The 18,722-nt window shown below is 48.8% G+C and overlaps 1 protein-coding gene across 2 annotated transcripts in view; it reads right to left on the bottom strand.

Annotated features, from left to right (window-relative positions):
• Positions 1 to 12,664, bottom strand: part of ANKS6 (ankyrin repeat and sterile alpha motif domain containing 6) — a gene marked incomplete at its 5' end in the record, with an annotated part of 53,167 nt that extends 40,503 nt beyond the window's left edge. For both annotated transcript variants that reach the window (XM_082656467.1, XM_082656468.1), the window contains 2 exons: positions 4,564 to 5,060; positions 12,312 to 12,664. In XM_082656467.1, coding sequence (XP_082512593.1) covers positions 4,564 to 5,060; positions 12,312 to 12,664 — 850 coding nt within the window. The remainder of the gene's footprint in view (positions 1 to 4,563; positions 5,061 to 12,311) is intronic.
• Between the last annotated feature and the right edge of the window lie 6,058 nt (positions 12,665 to 18,722).

Genomic DNA, 18,722 nt, shown 5'->3' with positions numbered 1-18,722 from the left:
ACCCAGCCTAGCTTTAAAAATGATCTGATTCTCAAAAGCAGTCTAATCAGAGACCTGAGATGACTCCAGCAGACCTTCTGGAAGGGCTATTGTCAGAGTGTCTGAAAATGCTTCAGACACAGACCGTGGGAGGTCATCTGGCCCAGAAAACATGAATGAGCAGACCATTTCCCGATCCCACAACTCATAAAGCAGTCATTTTTAGGCACTCCAAACTTTGGGATGGCCTTTCTCAGATAGAATGGAAAAGTACAGTCTTAGAAAAATGTATTCCTATGAAGATTTTAAAAAGAAACAATGATTCTTTTAGTCTAAAAACTAAATGTACAACCATGAGGTAATTCCAGAGCAGAGGCCCCTGAGACACTGAGCAGCTAATCCCAGAGGAGGTCATGGTCGTGGCCACCAGAAGAGCCAATGCTAATATTTGCTTTCCTTCCCAAATAAGCAGCCATCTGAATGATTCTGAAAGTCACCCCTACCCCAGACTTGCAGATGCAGCGCCCAGCAGGCGACTGCCCAACTGATGTCTTCGTGCTGGGCCTTGCTGCGCCCACCCAGGGCTAGCCCCTCCCTCATCTGCTCTCTGTCATCTTCCTCGAAGCTGGAGCTAGCGGGTACCCTGCTCCTTCCCGTCAGAACGCATCCATCCTCATGACCAGGCTCTTCGCTGGTGTGCAAATGTAGGACTTCCTTTGACTAACTCCGGGGGGATGGAGCAGCTGCAGGAGGAAACCTGTGACTCTGGGCCAAATCCCTGGTCCAGATCAGCCCCCTCCGGCAGCTGGGAGGAAGGTGCAGCGTGGCACAAGGAGCACAGAGTCTGGAGTCAGAGTACCTGAATCTGAATGCATGTTTCCAGAGAGATCTGTCTCCTCATCATTAATATGGGGACAACACACTAACATGGGGACCATGTGGTTGTTGCAGGGGTGGATAATATAGATGGTAAAATGCTTCAGAAATTCTTAGGCTCTATTCTAAAAAAAAGAGCAATTTTTGTTATCTTTCCTAGTGACCAGCATCCACCCCAGAAAAGGTACTAGTTAACTCCAGGGCTCTTACAAGGAAGTATACACAGGGCCATGGAACCAAGTGTCTAATTTTGCCTTTGAAATACTATTAAGAAATGATACTGTGTTTTGGTGTCAAAAAATATGTCTCGTTCCTTTAAGTGTTTAAGAGTCTAATTTGCTGTGGGCCAGGGCCTTCTCATGCCAAGACCCTTTGACAGAAAAGAGTGTGTCACCTGGCCCTAGTGTTGGTTGCTAAGCAACCTTCTGGTGCAAATGAAATCACTGACAGTCTAGTCTTACCCCAGGAAGCTGGGGCAGCTGTGCCTGATGCCCAGTGACCCTGGGCTGGTCCTTTCCTCACTCCAGGCTCCAGTTTTTGCATCAGTATCAGAGCAACTCCAGGGACCCTTCCATAGCCCAAGGAACAACCACAGTGGGGGTGGGGAGGGTGTCACAAGGACAGTTACAGCCTCAAAGATATCCTGTCCTGCAGCTAATGCAAGGGAGAGAGCTGGGGATCTCCAAGGCCCCGATGCGGGGTGGATTTCTGGCATTTCACAAAAAAAGCTGGGGCCTAATGTTATTCACTTAATAATCTGTCATTATTAGTAACACAGCCTTTGCCCTTGCTGTTGTCCTACCCGAAGGCTCTTCCCTGAGAGGCCGCATGGAACACTTCCTCAGCTCCTGCAAGTAGGCTGAACTCTCACCTCAAGGGGGCCACCCAACGGCCCTATTTCATACAGTGGCCTGTATCGCCCCAACTCCACTGCTCCCACACCCTCCACCTCGCCCCTGTTTGTTTTCTTCCCCACCATGGTACTTCCATCTACCGTACTATGTAACTTATTTTATTTAATATGCTTATTTCCTGTTTCTTGGCTGTCTCGCCTACAGAGGCCAGCGTCCTCAAGTGCAGGGATTAGGTCTGATTTGTTTGCTGGTGCCTAGAACAGTGCCTGGTACATAGTAGGCACTCAAATACTTGCAGAGTAACGGAATGAATGAATGGTCAATAAAAATCCATTTTGGTAGCTTCCACTCACTGCTCTTTATGTGCCAGGCACTGGGGTATGTATTTTACAGGCATTATCTTACCACAGCTCATAGGACCTCACAAGGTAAGTGCATTTATTATGGCTGTTTTATGAAAGAGGACACTGGAGTCCTGGAGGGACAATGAATACAACAAGGCCGCCCAGCCACAAAGTGGGAGAGCTGAGCCTCAAACCCTGGTCTGCTCGATGGGGAAGTCTGCTCGTAACCATGACCCGGTCCCATCAAATAGAATGACTACGGTAACAGGGGTGAGGCAGCTGCCAGCATCTCTCACGTGCTCCCTCTGGGCTGGGATGACCTCACTTGATTGTCACAGCAGTCCTGTGAGGCAGGGGGTACTCCCGTCACCCACTTATGGATGACGAAACAGAAGCTTAGAGAACGCAGGCAGCTGGTCCAAGGTCCCTTGGCCAGCACAGGCAAGGCTGGGTGGATCCTGGTAGAGGGTGACCTTGGGCACGCCCAACACTGTGTCTGCCCCACCGCACCTCGAGGAGATGAGGGCATCGCCTTCCCAGGGTGCCAGGGCAGTCCCTAAGGAGGCACGTGGGGAGCTAAGACCCCAGAACGCCGGCTGGGGGAAATCTGAGGAAGGAGGAGAATAAGCAGTACGAGAGGCACAGCTCAGTGGCTACAGGCAGGGTGCAAGTTCCAGACTGTCGACTTCTAGGGTGGAGGCCTTGAGCGAGTTGCCTGATCTCCCTCACCTGCAACGTGGCTGAAGCCAACCTCCCTGGGGTGGGGGTGAGGTAAGAGTCTGCCTATTGGCAGAGCAGGGACATGAGAAGGCAGTTCCCGTCCCGATCTTGGCTACAGAGACAAATGGAACCAAAGCCTTTAAAGGAGGGCAGCAGCCTTGCGTCAAGGAAAATACCCTGTGTGAGGCTGGAGCCCTACCTTCCAACTGCAACTCTTCCCCAGGACCTAACACTGAATTGCTATTACATTCTAGCCCAAGGGCTCACACCCCAGAGGCCGGCTTATTTTCTGCTCATGACCACCTGGTAGTTGTCATTAACCCCATTTTACACAAGAGGCAAAGGAAGGCTCAGAGAGAGTTACAAGCACGCCCAGCTCCCAGCGGCCCTACAAGTGCTCCAACTGGGCGGAGTCACATCCCCGTGCTCTTCCCATGGATTCCCTCGCCTTCTGAGTGTCACTCAGCTTCTAACCGGTATGTGACCTTTGACCAGCCTCTATTCCTCTCTGGATCTGCAAAGAAGTAAAGAGGTCTCCTGGCTCCAGATAGGTTTTCCTAAACTTTACTTCTTTTTCCTTTCTGTTTGGCGTTCTCTTCATTTTCGCCATCCCTCTGTTGTTACGGGGTTTTTCAACATGTTTATTTCAGAGTATTTTGACCCGACAGTGTATTTCTAATAAGCATTTCCCAAATGTGCAGCATCTTTTGATTGATGGAACTTTTTTTAATTGACCATTTGAATTTTTTTTTAATTGAAATGTAGTTGATTTACAAAGTGATTGACAGGACTACTGCGTATTCTTTGCATGGTTCAAACCTTTCAACACTTTCAAGTCTTTTTAGCCTGTCTGTCTGATGACCTTTTCTTCCAATTTTTACCTTTCAGTCCTACGTGCTCACATGCTGCAGCCCAGCCTTACAGCCCAGGTCGTCTCAGGCCTGCCACTGAAATCAGAGCATCACAGACAGAGGGTATTGAGGCCGTGTGACTCTGCATTACACAATTCTACTGCACATGATGAACTAGAGGTTTTGAAACATATGTCCTGTAGCAGATTTGCTAAGGATTGTTTAGACATCTCTTTAAGTGCCAGAAAGATGGCAAGTTTAGACATCTCTTTAAGTGCCAGAAAGATGGCAAAAAGAAAAAAGAAACAGGATACACTAATAGGTGTTGAAAAAACACAACAGAAAAGGAGGCTAAATTTTATGTGACTTAGTCTCTGGGCACTGGTCATTGGCAACTGAGGTTAGGCACACTGTTCTAGAGCAGGGGTTGCCAAAACTACCCCTGTGCCTGTTTTTAGAATGATGGTTTTCCTGGTCACAGCCCCACCCACTCCTTGACATATCACGTACGCTGCTTTCATTCTAGCAGAACTGAGTGGTTACGACAGAGATTGTGTGGCCCACAAAGCCTAAAATACTATATTTATTATCTGGTCCTTTACAGAAGTTTGCTGACCCATTCTAGAAGGATCTCAGAACCTCCTGCACCAGAATCATCTGGTTAGGAAGGAGGGGCCTTGCTGTGCAGGTTTCCAGGCTCTTCTGAGAGCTACCAAATCACTCTCTGGAGGGAGGGTGGGCCAGGAACCTGCACGTGGCAGGCACCCCTGCCTGATTCTCCCCCACGGCACATCTTAAGTCCCACTACCCCGCAGGCTGCGATTTCCACATGCCCTTCTGTTTGGACACCCCTCGGCGTTTGCCATTTAAACACAATCTGGGGTCCTCTGTGAGGCCACGGCGGGACGAGGGGGTAGTTTAGCGGTGGCGCAGCCTGACCTGTCTTGGGTCTGACAGTGGTCAGCGGGTCCAGGTAGTCTGCAAGGTCCCTGTACTTGCGGTCAAGTGCGACCTCGAAGGCGGTCTTCTCCAGCACGCTGAGGTGGTCCGGGTTGGCCCCCTTCTCCACCAGCTGCTGGGCCGTGCCAAGCCTCCCGAGGAGTGCTGACAGCATCAGCGGGCTCCAGCCCACAGTGCGGGCCGCGTGGTTGGGGTCTGCACCCCACTCCATCAGCAGACGTACCACAGCCTCATGTCCGTGCTGGATTGCGGCCATCAGGGCCGTGACGTCCAGGAGCTCGTCCCTGCCGTCCCCCGCCTGCTCGCCTGAGGGTTTGTGATGGTCCACAAAGGCACCGGCTTCCAGGAGCAGCTTCACCACGCCCAGGTGGCCACCCCGAGAGGCCACGGTGAGCACACTGGCCCCCAGCCGGTTCTGGGCATTGACATCAGCCCCGTGATCCAAAAGGAGGTGTGCCACGCTCACATGTCCAAATCTGCCAGGAAGATGGACAATTAGTGACACTCAACATGGGGCAGTGATGAGGAGACAGCTCATGTAATCATTTAGTTATTAACTATTGAATCATTAACTATTAAAGTTGTAATAGCTGCTTATAATCAAAGGCCTTCTTCTGCTGCCAGGCACTGTGCTGGCCCTGCATACATACCATCACAAAGGCAAGCCACTGCCCTGTCTAGTTTCCATCCAGCTCTGCCACCCACTAGCTGCATTACCTGGAGAAAGAATTTTAGCTTCTTCGTGCCTTCATTTCCTCATCTCTAAAATGGGGATATGATTATATCTACTTCAAGGGCTGTGGAGGATTAAATGAGTTAATATATATAAATATAAAACATACATAAGGCACCTAGAACAGTGCTTGGCCAAAGGAAGCACCACATAAATGTTAGCTATTACAATTGTAATCATTTAAACATTTTACATCACACAACAGGCCAAGGTCACCCAGCTGGTGAGAGGTGGCCACAGGGTCAGAGCCCAGGTCTGTCTGAATCCTGCTGCCCTCCCGCTTTCCCCTACACCACGCTGCTTCCCACATCGCAGAGAGTTCGTGTGATTCTGCTTCAGAGCTGGGTAAGCTCCCTCTCTGTGTTCTCACTCCCCACAGGCAGGGCCCATGTCTGACTCACGTCTACCCTTCCCAGCCCCAAACACACATGCACAGAAGGTCCTTCGAGATGAGACAGCGGACCCCATGCCAAGAAGTGTGGCGTAGCTGTGGTCAGCAGAGGCGGGTGGGGGCACCTCTCGCCAGAGGCCTGCTGCCACCTTCTGGCTGGAATGTCCCCTGCTGGCGGCTGAGAATCCGATCTGGGCCAGACCCTCTCCAGGGAAGCTTGAGCGACTGCCTGGCTGGGACGCTGGGGAGACAGACATGCACCCACCAACTCTAATACCAGGAAGAGGAAAACAGATGCCTTTTCCCAGCAAAATTTCTTCCTTCGTCTGCCGCCAGAGGGCAGAAGAGTTCTGTTTTGCAGCGTTTGGGGTTGGCGCAATCTTTCTGGGCTCAGAGCTGGAAGGAGCCTTGGACTAAAAGGAAAGAACAACAAGAAGAAAGGGGCCGGCGGCGCCAGGTTTTACAAGACCGTAATGCCGGCATGAGGTCTGCATCTGCGAGGCAGCTTTTACAATGAATCTCTTGTGGCGTTCCCCTCCTTTACGGAAGCGGTTTTGTACTTCTTCTAAACCCAGGGCCTCCCTCCTCCCTGTGGAGGCAGAGCCAAGGTTGAACTCTGTTTTGAACTTACAAATACCTTCTGGGACGTGAACCTGAACAGCACCGGGTCACTCAGCCTGCGGAGCTCGGAGGGAGAGCTTGGTGAACTGGCTTCCCCAGCTGCAGGGGAACTGGGCCTGTCTGGCCTCTTCTCCAAGAGTGGACTGAATCTGGCAAAAATGTGGAGAGCTGCAACCCCAGCCTGTCTCCCTGCCCATTCTCCGTAATGATATTCCGCAAACCTAAATCTCATGGCCACTCCCCCACTTCCCGAAAAGGCCTGCCAACTTTGTCAACCTTACTTCCTCCCAACTCCCACACTGTACTGCCACGCTCACCTGCACTCAGCAGTTATACTCCTCCCATGCCTCTGCCATCCTGCCTTTCTGACCAGAGTACCCTCCTGTCCTTGTCTACGGGTCTAAGCACACCCGTTATCCTGCTGCAGGATTCAGCTCAGATCTCACCTCCTCTGAGCAGCTTCCAGATCATCTCCCCACATCAGTTCAGGTGTCCCTCAATTGAACACACACAATACCCTGTCCTCACCCCTCCTGATGTACCTGGGCCCTCCTTCTATAATTGTGTCTTCCTGTTAGACTGTGCACTCTCCAAGGACAAGACCCACAGTGGAGCTCAGTAAATTTTGTCGAATGAGTGAGTGAATGAACAGTTGGCATAACCACGCAGAGGCTGGTCCCCAGACAGGCAACAGAAATGGCCGAAGAACTGGTGTATCCTCGGTTGGAGTAGATAACTTTAAAAGATTACCCTATTTAGGGACTTCCCTGGTGGTCCAGTGGTAAAGAATCTGCCTTCCAAGGCAGGGGACGCAAGTTCGATCCCTGGTCAGGGAACTAAGGTCCCACATGCCGTGGGGCAACTAAGCTCGCGCCCCACAACTACTGAGCTCTTGCGCCTCAACGAGAGAGCCCATGTGCCGTAAACTACAGAGCCCATGCGCTCTGGACCCCGCACGCCACAACTAGTGAGAGAAAACTCGCACGCCACAACTAGAGAGAAGCCCACACGCCACAAACAAAGACCCTGCATGCCACAACTAAGACCCAACGCAGCCAAAAATATTTTAAAAATTTAAAAAAGATTTCTCTATTTAGTTATCAAGCATGAGATAAAATCTAGCATAATCCCTGACAGCAGATAACAGATAAAAATCCTGTTTTTATCTATTGGATCTTAGTAAGCCCTGAGATAAACTGATAATGCCTATTTCACAGATGAGGAAACTGAAGATTACAATGGAAAGCAATAATCCAGAATCTCTCAATTTGGAAGCCATGGAGTCAAAACTTGAACCTAGACCCTAAAATCCCAAAGCCCACTTTTTCTGGTAAAACAAACTCACAAAGGAGGAAAAGCGCTTAATTTGAGCAGAAATGCTGACACTTGGAATGCTTTCTGAACTCGTGAGTAGCCCAAGAGGTCATTCAATTAGGCTGAAAATATAAAAGGATTCAATGAAGGCTGAGATAATTTTGTGGATGCTAAGCTTCTAATAGGTAATTACTGAAGATAGGGAAGCTCAGGGCTTTCTGAGCAGCTGCTATGATTACCAATTAATGTCAGCAATTAACACCTGTATTGAAAGACCTGGCACACACTCCCACTCTCAAAGCACTGGGCTGAGAGGCCAGCTCTGCCACGCTGGCAGGCGGAAAAGTGAAGGGCAGAAGAAGGAAAGTAAGGAAGCCAAGGGTGAAATTAGAGCCAGAGTAAACACCATATAAGCTGTCCCTTTAGTGTTTAGCAAATTTGGCAAGTGGCTTCCTTGTGGCCAACACCAAGAGGAAAATGGTGAGTTACAGGATTCATGGCTGAGAGCAGAGGCTGGGAGCATAGGCTCTGGAGCACCTGCCTAGGTGTGAATCTGACTCTGTCTCTTACTAGCTGTGTGGCCTTGGGCAAGTAACCTAACTTCTCTGAGCCTCAATTCTTTATCTGTAAAATGGGGAAGGCAACAGTACCTACTTCCTCAGATTCTGTGTGGCCTGAATGAGTTAATTCATTTGAAGTACTTAGCACAGTGCTTGACACAAACTAAGTGCTCAACAAAGGTTATCATTTTAAGAACAGGAAAAAAAACATGAATGAAACCATCTCTGATGCTAAAACACTCACAAGAGACCAAAGTGCAGTCCAGGCACAGGGCCTCTGATGGTCCTGATCCAATGACGAGCTTTGGAACACAGAGAGCTGGGAAGATAAATAGATGCTCACTTCATTGAAAGTGGTGGCTGCCAGGAGCACCATCTCTGAGGCCTATCTACTTTCAAGGAGAAAGAGCACAGGACTGGAACGTGTCGGCACACAGCCATGTGCTTGGCCATCCTGACTCAAGGGTCAGACAAACTGTGTATCCTTTAGGAAGTCTCCCTACATATTATTCCTCAACACTGAGCTCTTGATGCAGGTTAGGCAAGCGAATGCTTGAGCACAAGCCAGCACAGACAGTCCAGATGGTCAGTATCACAAACTGAAGTACAATAAATTTTAAAGTACCCAGGCCCTGTCTAGGCTCAGCTAAAGGTTGAGTCAATTCTCATCATCTCATAGGACTATCCCATTCTACCATAGTAAATTAGAGAGTATGTCATAGCTAACGCTTCCAAAATAGCACCTGTAAGATAAATGGAGGAAAAAAGAGGAACATAATTAGTCCAGAGCCTTTCGATTTGCAAGTGATAAAGTCAGGACACTTGGACCACAAATTCCAGCTCTTTTTACAATACCAACTTGTAGAGAAGAAGGAAAATCCTCTAAAAATGTTAAATTATTAGTTAGCAGAGTTCAGCTTAATTCTTCTGAGTCTCCTGTCCCATCAAGGTTAAATTTCATTAGATGAAATTAATCAGATGACTTTGACCATCCTGCAGAACTTGGTTAGCAGCAAAAAACTGGTGATCAGGGTCTTTGAGACACCCTGCAGCAAACCAGGTCCTGCAGACATAAATCTCACTCAGCAAGGCCCCCGGGGCTCACTAAGGGTTCCTCGGTTCCAGGTGGGAGTTCAGAGATTAGGTGCACGTCAGTGGCTCCCAAACCTACCATGTGGGAGAATCGTCGCCGGGGAGCCTCGTGTCACACAGAGTCCCTGTCCCTCCCCTGGGTCTTCTGAATCACAATCCCAGAAAGGGAACTCAGGGATCTGATTTGGAAAAGCATCCCAATGATTCTGATGTACGGCCAGGTTTGGGTGTCACTGACAAAGGTGACCAGCTATAACGTGGGAGTGGTGGGCACTACTGCAGAGGCCTGCCCAGGGCTGAGAGACCAGAGAACAGGGGGGATATCATGGCAGGCTTCCCAGAAGAAGCTAAGCTGGGAGGAAGTGGGGGCTTCACTCACTGAGGGGAGAAGGGGAAGAAGAGGTTTCCAGTACATGGTTGTGGTGAGGACTCTGCGGCTGGACTCCCCAAATCTGCTGACTAGCTGAATGCTCATGAGCAGATTTTGTAATGTCAAATTCTCATTCATAAAGTGGAGACGAAATTCTTGGCACACAGTAAATGCTCAATAAACGTTAACTTAAAAAAACAAAGAACATGCAGGGAGACACAAGAGAAGGCCTGGATGATGTCATCTTGGCCTGAATTTAGGAAGCCAGGGGGAAAGAAGAAGAGAGGATTTGGGAAGAGGTCCGAATGTGAGAGCCTCAAATGCCATGCTAAGGGCTCTGACTAGGGGAGCTATCCCAGGAGAGGCACAACCAAACATTCATTTCAGAAAGATCTGGAAGCTCTGCAGAGGATGGATTACAGAAGGCACACCTGGAAGAGGAGACAGCAGTGGGAGGCCACTTATAAATGTGCGGCCTGGACTAACGCAGAGGGGAAGGAGAGATGCTAAGGCCTAGACGGCCTGGAAGAGTGGATGGGGCCACTAAGAGAGACAGGGAACCTCAGAAGTAAGGCCCATAGCCCAAAAGGTTTTATGGGCACCCCACACTGCTCCGGGCAACAAATCAAGTGTCTTAAGACAAGGAGTCCCAACACAATGATAGGTACATAAAACACTGCACTACCCATGTGAATGGGCAGCTCAAGTGTTACAACTGGGATGCGTTACCTAGGTGTGTTTACAGACTGAAATAAATACCCAAGGGCTAAGGAATGGTTAAGCAAACCACAAATGGTTAAGTAGTGCCCATGGATGGAATATCACACAGCAGTGGAAAACGATATATTTAACGACGAAAATAATGCAGAGTAAAAATTTTCCAGAAATACAAATTAAACTAGAACAACCATGTAACACTTGGAAATGAACTCAGAAATGAAATATAATCGGGTCACAATGAGAAGATTATGGGTAAGAATGTTGTGATTTCAACGCCTTTTAGAAAAACAAATGGCTCATACATATGGAAAGATGTTTCATTTCACTCAATTTAACAAATGCAAGTCACGGCCACGCTGAGATATTTTTCACTCATCAGACACAAAAATTCAAAAGTTTAATAATATACTCTGTTGGAGAGGCTGCAGGAAAAAAAAGGCACTCACATACACTGCTGCCAGGAGGGTAAACTGGTTAATACTACTGTGGTCAACAGAATAATGGGCTCCCTAAAGATGTCCACATCCTAATCCCCAGAACCTGTAAATATGTTAGGTTTCGTGGCAAAGGGGAAATTAAGGTTGCAGATAGAATTAAGGTTGCTAATCAGCTGACCTTGAGATAGGGGAGATTATCCAGGTGGGCTCAGTGGAATCACAAGGGTCCTTTAAACGTGGAAGAGGGAGGCAAAGGAGGCAGAAGATGTGATGACGAAGCAGGGGTTGGAGTGATGTGATTGCTGCTGGCTTTGTAGTAAGTTGTTACAGCAGCCATAGGAAACTAATAAACCTGTATGGAGAGCAATTTGGCAATATCCATCAAAATTACAAATGACTTCTGTTCCCTCCTTGGGGAATTTCTCCAAGAAACTGGGTGGGACCTAAGTAGTTGGCTGACAGGAGTGAGAGACTTCACTGTATATCAGAGTTTCTTTATACCAGAGTTTCAAGTCCGGTTCATCCTACTTCCTGAGTACATCTCAAACTCATTGCTTTGCTCTCACACCACCATCTCTGCTCTGGTCCAGGACACCAACACCTCTTCCTGGATTGCTGCAATCCCCTCCTAACCAGCCTTTCCGATTCTAGCTCACCCCTCCAATCCATCCTCACGGTGCAGTGAAAGTGATCTTTGAAAACATAAATCTCATTCTGTCAGTTGCTCTGCCTAGAAACTTCCATTACTTCCCAGTGTCGTTAGGATAGCTCACCTTTCGCAGCCTTGCCACGGTGCATCTCCCACTACTCCCAGGCTCTCCCAGCCACAACATCGTTCTAGCAGTCCTACCAATGCCTATTTCACTTTGGTTTCCAAACCTTTGCACGGGCCTCCTATCACCCCATTCCCACCTTCCACTTCTTCCGTCCAGGTCAATTCTTAGGTATCCTTAGGTCTCGACTTGAATACATACATCATCCTTACCAGAAACCTTCCCCCGCTTCCTGAAACTGAGTCTGCTCTCCAAAAGCTCCCCCAATTTTCCCCGTGAAAGCTGTTCCTTCACCTGGCCTACCCAATGGCATGTGAGCTGCTCCAGTGGGAACTTTACCTGGGTACCGCAGCATCCCGAACGCCAAGCTAGGGTTGGTAGGTAGGTTCTTAGAAAACCCTTGTTGCCAGAAGTAATAAATGGACATCACTAAGGTTCTAAGTCTCTAAGATTCTATTTGCTGTCTCCAGATTGTGTTTTGAAAGGCCAATGTTTCTAAGATTCGGATTTTACTTTATTAAAAAGAGCGTCCACTTCTCGTCGTATCCCAAGCTACTCAAAGTTTACCATTCCAATTCTCTCGAACCAGTCCTTCACTCTTTACCTCCCGGGGCATCTGCGGGGGGCCACCGGGCAGGTCCGGCCGCCTGAGCCCGCCCGCGCCCCGGGGGCCGCTGGACACCACCCCGGATCCCCCGGCGCCCCGGACCCCTCACCTGGCCGCCTGCATGAGCGCGCTCCAGCCGTAGTGGTTGCGGCTGTTGACCGAGGCGCCGCGTCGCAGCAGGAACCGCACCAGCTGCTCATGGCCCCCGGCCGCGGCGAACTGCAGCGCCGTGTTGCCCGCCTCGTCAGAGCAATCTACGGGCACCGGCGCTCCGGCCGCCGACCCCGCCCCGGGCCCGGACGCCTCGGGCCCCGCCGGCTCCGCGCCCGCCTCGGGCTCCGCGCCGCGCTCCGCCGGTTCTGCAGTCCCCGGCTCCAGCAGCCGCCGCGCCGTCTCCGTGTCGCCCTGATCGCAGGCGCGCAACAGCAGCTGGAAGGCCGGGGGCAATCCGCCCTCCCCCATCGCGGCCAGCGGCCCGCGTCCGTCTGCGCCGCTGAACCAGCCGGCTCCGCCCCCGGATACCGTGCGCCGGCGCCCCCTTCCGCCCGCGCGCGCGCCTACTGTGTGCCGGCCGCGTGAGGAGGGCCGGGCCGCGCGCCTACTGTGTGCCGGACGCGCGCCCAGGGCGAGGGCACGCCTCAATCGCCGGCGTCGGGGGCGGGGGTGGGGGCGGGGGCTGGACAGCGGGTTCCGGGAAGTTTCGAGCTGCGTCCGCCGCCGAGCTCCCGAGGTTACCTTTGCGTTCTGGGCGCCCGCTTGCGGCCCTCCCCGCTGCTCCGGATACTTCCCGCCGCGTGCGGAGGTCCGAGCGGCCGTCCCAGCCCTCCTCACGTTGCGAGCTCCCAACCACTGGGCCAGGGTCTGAGTACACGGGCTCACGGGCCTGGCCTGTGGCACGCGCCGCTGACCCCTCCGGCACCCGGCACTAACCTGGCGCCTCCGAAATGGTCGTTGACTGAATTAAGGAACAGATGCGTCCACTCTGTCCTCGCAGAATGTCCTGCCGGGCCATCAGTGCCATACTTGTCTGGGACGGGCGTTAGGCCTACAATCACCTCCTGTACCTTCATCTCTTTTCGTCAGTGGTTCTTGAAGCAGCACCGTCTGGGACATTTTACAAATGAACATTTTCTCATCCCACCCAGACCTACTGAATAGGAAACCGAGTATGGAGCCCAGACACCGGTATCTTAGCAAGTCCTCCAGGTGATTCTGAGGCACGTTAAAGTTTGAGACGCACTGTTTGATACTTAACAGCAGTGCTGTCAGCCGCGGGGAAGGGCCGAGATGATCACCCCCAATTTACAGAGGAGGCACCTGAGGCTTAAAGAGGATGTGTCTTGCTAAAGCCCACACGACTGTCGTGTGGGAGAGCTGTGACTAGGACCCAGGTCTTCTGACGTATAGTCCAATTCTCTTTCTACTCTCAACAAGTATTTATTGAGTGACTACTGTGTGCCAGGCACTGTTTTAGGCCCCGGAGAAGATGCAAAATAAAATCCCTGCTGTCCTGGACCTGACAGTGGAAAGAGGCTGTAAATACACAAACAAGTAAGTAACTTGTACGTCAGATGGTGATGAGTGTTATTAAAACAATAAATAGAACATAAAAGAATCCAAGTAAATGGGTTAGAGGATGGGATGTTATTTTATAATAGGTTGGGTAGAAAAGATATCACTGAGAATGTGACATTTGCAAAGAGACCTGAAGGAATTGAGCAGTCAAGTTATGCTAACATTTGGAGAGAGTGCAATCCAGGCGGAGGGAAAGAGAAAGATTCTAACGAGAGCAGCCCTGCCAGCCAATTGCTTTACACGTTCTCATCGCGATAACAGACTTAACATTCTGATCTGGGGTAATTGGTTTCCACAGACTGTGAGCTATGGTCCCAAAGCCTAGCAAAAAGCTAGACATATGGTAGGTGCTAGGTCATTTAACTTGACTGTTAAATGACTAAGTCTAGTATATAGAATTATAATACAGAACAAAACTTGATGAGGGCATGAGGAAGGAATAAGGGTCATGGCTTTGGCAGATCAAAGATGGTAATGCCCTTCGGATATGGACCGGCAGGGCTGGAAGATAAGGTCTTCTAGGCGAAGGGTAAAATGAGGAAAAGTCTCGAAAGTACACAGGGTTCAGGCTGCAAAATGCTTCAGTGCTAGAGATTTATTCTGTGAGTAATGGAGAGTCATGGCAAGTGTTTGAGTGTGTGAGATTCAGTAATAGAGCTAATCATTTCGGCCATGTGGGAGGTGGCATATCTCAGAGATATTGCGGGTTCGGTTCCAGACCACTGCAATAAAGTGAGTCATGCAACTTTTTGGTTTCCCAGTGCATGTAAAATTTATGTTTACACTATACTGTAGTCTAGTAAGTGTGCAATAGTCTTTAAGAAAACAAACAAGGTAAATACCTTGTCAGATGGTGATGAATGTTATTAAAACAATAAATAGAACATAACAGAATCCAAGTAAATGGGTTAGAGGATGGGATGTTATTTTATAATAGGTTGGGTAGAAAAGATATCACTGAGAATGTGACATTTGCAAAGAGACCTGAAGGAATTGAGCAGTCAAGTTATGCTAACATTTGGAGAGAGTGCATCATCTAAGCCCTCAGCAAGTTGTAATCTTTTTGCAATAGTGACATCAAAAACTACTGATCATGGATCACCATAACAGATATAATAATAATGAAAAGTTTGAAATATTGCAAGAATTACCAAAATGTGACAGTGACACAAAGTGGGTAAATGCTGTTGGAAAAATGGTGCTGGTAGACATGCTCCATGCAGGGTTGCCACAAACCTTCAGTCTATAAGATGCCACATCTGGGAAGCACGATAAAGGAAAGCACAATAAAACAAGGTGTGGGGAATTCCCTGGTGGTCCAGTGGTTAGGACTCCATGAGCTTCCACTGCAGGGGGCACAGGTTCAACCCCTGGTCAGAGAACTAAGATCCCGCTAGTTGCACAACCAAAATAAATAACTAATTAATTAATTAAACAAACACTGTCACTCATTTCCACATTTGGCTCTGTTCATCACAACAGAGTTGAGGATGACTTTCTTTTGAATGTCTAATGAAGACTTGGTTCCTTGAAAATCCTGAGCAATTGCTTCCTTGTCTTATTGTATTTATTCAGGTGTCTTTTCTTATATTTTACTAACTAGTTGTTTCACTGTAAAAGTAATATACATGGTAAAAAAAAAAATTCCAACAATACAAATGGGCATAAAGCAAAAGCCTTTTTCCCTCCTCCTCCACTTTCCCACTTTCCCAGTCCTACTTCCCATAGGTAACCAATATTCACATTTATTTTATCTTTCCAAAAATATTTCATACATATTTAAACATACACACCTACTTATAGGCATTAATCAAGGTTCTTGATTGCAAGCAGCAGAAATTAACCCTCTGGATAATTTAAGAAGAAAGGGGATTTAATACGAGGTTTTGTTCATAGCTCACAGATCCCACGGGGCCAGAGAACCAGCCCCGGAGGCCCCACAACCAAGAACAATGTCCCAAATCATGCCAGGCTGCACCCTATACCAGGATGGAGTCTGCACAGGCCCATTTTGGTGTCACCAGCTTCAGAGTCCAAGGCAGAGATGGGAGCATCTGAATGGCCTGGCCAGGTCATGTGTTTTGCCTGGCAGAAAGGGAGTTGGGAAAGTGCATTTCTAGCTTTTTCAGCATGTATAATGGGAGGTAGGCTCCATTGTGTGTGCCCCAGAAGGTAGGAGACTCTCCAGCATAGGAAGGGGGTTCCCATGCTGGGCAGCCAAAAAGGATAACAAATGTCTACTACAAATATTCCCTCTAGAGTGGATCTGTATTGCTTACACCTGTCCTGCCTCTCCTACTTGGGGAAGAGACACCCTCTTTCTCTTCGGGAGCCTCCTTCCCCCACTCTCAGTCCACGTGGTTCAGTGATTAGCGTATGTCCAAGCTCATTCCAATTCCTTCAGTGCAGGATTTTTTGTTAAAGGTTGTCAGCTGTCAGGACGTCATAAGCCAGGCTGGGGCTCGCTCTGCCCCCACTTGAAGACAACCTGCCTGAGAGTGAAGCCACCACACAGAAGAGCAGAGACAAGTGATAGAAAAAGATGGAATCAGAACCCCCCCACCCCCATTCTTTTTGGTTAGGTTTGTTTTGAGCAGGGGATGCAATACAAGCCTTAACAAATGCATATTTTACTATTTTACTTTTTAAAGAAGTGGGTTCCTACTATGCATGCTATTCTGAATATTCCCCCGCCCTTTTTTCATTAAATAAATGGCTTGGGCATCTTTCCATGAACATAGATCTACTGCATCCTTTTTTTAAAATATATATATATTTATTTTCTTTTTGTCTGTGTCGGGTCTTAGTTGTGGTGTGCAGGCTCCTTGTTGCCAGGCGCGGGCTTCTCTCTAGTTGTAGCACACGGGCTCTCGTTGTGGCCCGAGTGCTCAGTAGTTGTGGCACGTGGGCTTAGTTGCCCTGCGGCATGTGGGATCTTAGTTCCCCGAGGGATCGAACCGAGTCCCCTGCATTGCGATGCAGATTCTTAACCGCTGGACGACCAGGGACGTCCCTACTGCATCCTCTTTAATTGTTGCATGTAACACCATTAAGCAGATGTACCGTAATTTATTTAATCATTTTTTAATGATGCACAATTAGGTTGTTTCCAGTTTTCTGCTCTTATAAAAAAAATTCTGCATTGAACAGCACTTGTAGCAGTCAGGTTCCCAGCAGGAGACAGGTGGCACATTTGGCTGAGGAAATGAGGACCATTTACTAAAGAACTAATTACAGACACGTGGGCAGTATTTACTAAGAGTTACAAGGGATGTTGCAGTACTCAGAGGCTGGCAACAGTAGGGAGCCATCACCACCCCAGGCCTGAAGGGGGAAAGGGAGAGAGCAGTTACTGGAATTCTGCAAGAGAGAAAACTGGAGAGATCTACCTGATAGGAGTTGGGCCTTTGGTAGAGGGATGCAGCCATCCTACGGCAACCCAGTAGGAAGCAATCCCCAGAGGAATAAAAACTTCTGACCTCATCCTCCTCCTGCCCTCTGATCTCTTGTCAATGCTCCTCATTGGCCAAACATAACTGTTAGCCTGAGGTTCAGAGCCTACTGATGTGGCCCTCACAGTCAGCCTCCCAGGGAGGAGAGACCGAGCGGGGCAAATAAAGATTCCAGCACCTTGCTACTCAAACTCTGGTCCCTGGACCAGCAGCATCAATACATCCTGGGAGCTTCTTAGAAATACAGCATCTTGGGTCCACCCCAGACCTATTGAACCAGAATCCATTTCAACACCATTCCCAGGTGATTTGTGTGCACAAAGGTTTGGAAGAATGGATCCAGCACATCTTTATACATAAATCTCTTCTGCAAGTGTATCTACAGTCTTATTATTTATGAATTCTCTTCCAGTATCTTTTCACTGATCCCTATGTTGGTTTGGGTCCTCTAAGAATCAAATGCCATAATGTTTTTTTTTCCTGGGAGAAATGCTTGTGTACGATAAAGGTGGAAGGAAGAAGAAAAGGGAAGGAGAGCCTTCAGACCCAGATGCAGGTCTGACAACTGGGAAAAGAGAGTGGAAAGGGAGGAGGCTTGGGTAGGAAGAGCTTCAGACTGCCCTGCAGTTCTGGGAATGACTCGACCAGGCTGATGGGGAGTCCCCAGGCAAAGGGAGTCTGCTAAGTCTTCCTGCGTCAAACAGAAATGGCTGGGTTCTGGTGTCCCTCCCATGCTTGGTCACTGACTGGGAGAAACCAGAGGAACTGTAGCCTCAGCAAGAATATCACGGAGGACCCGAAGGCATAGCAGCTAGAGTCTCTTAGTCAACTGTTCTCCCTGCAGCAGGTTCTCTTGAAGGGCCTTCTGAGTGGTGTACCTCCATCACCAACACAATCCCCGTTCAACCAACATTAACTGAGTGCCTTCTGTGTGCCAGACATTATGTGTGTTGGATGATAGGGACACAGCCCCTGGCCCCCAGGGAATCCCACGTGATTGTGGAACAGGGTGGTCTGTGAGCTTTTGTTATCAATTCAGAGGAAGGTTTCAGAGTTTGAGGGTGTCACTGACAGCTTTATGGGAGAGCTTGACCACAAGTTAGGCAGAAAAACTGGGTGTGAGTTGGGTAGTTGTAGGAAAAGAGAGGAAACAGGTTGGAAAGGAGGGACAGGGGGATCAGAGACTGGTGCAATGGATTAGAAAGGAGGTAAGGAGGGTTTGGAAGTAAAATAATCTCTAAAGAGTATTTATTTACCTTAAAATATCTTCCTAATAAGATGATGATATGTGTTGTAAAGAGTTCCAATGTTGTAGAAATACAGAATGTAAGCTTCTTGAGATCAATGGCTCTGGGTGTTTACCATCATATCCCTTGAACCTAGTACATTGCCTGCCAAGTGGTAGGTAATCAATAAATATTCGTTGAAAAAAAATGGAATGAAAATGAAAGGGCCAAAGAATCTCACTAATCAGAAATAAATATAATATGGTT

This window comes from Grampus griseus (assembly GCF_964374135.1).
Source record: "Grampus griseus genome assembly, chromosome: 6".
Classification (NCBI taxonomy): Eukaryota; Metazoa; Chordata; class Mammalia; order Artiodactyla; family Delphinidae; genus Grampus; species Grampus griseus.
The sequence above is the reverse complement of the archived record's forward strand: the minus strand, read 5'-3'. Positions and strand labels throughout refer to the sequence as shown.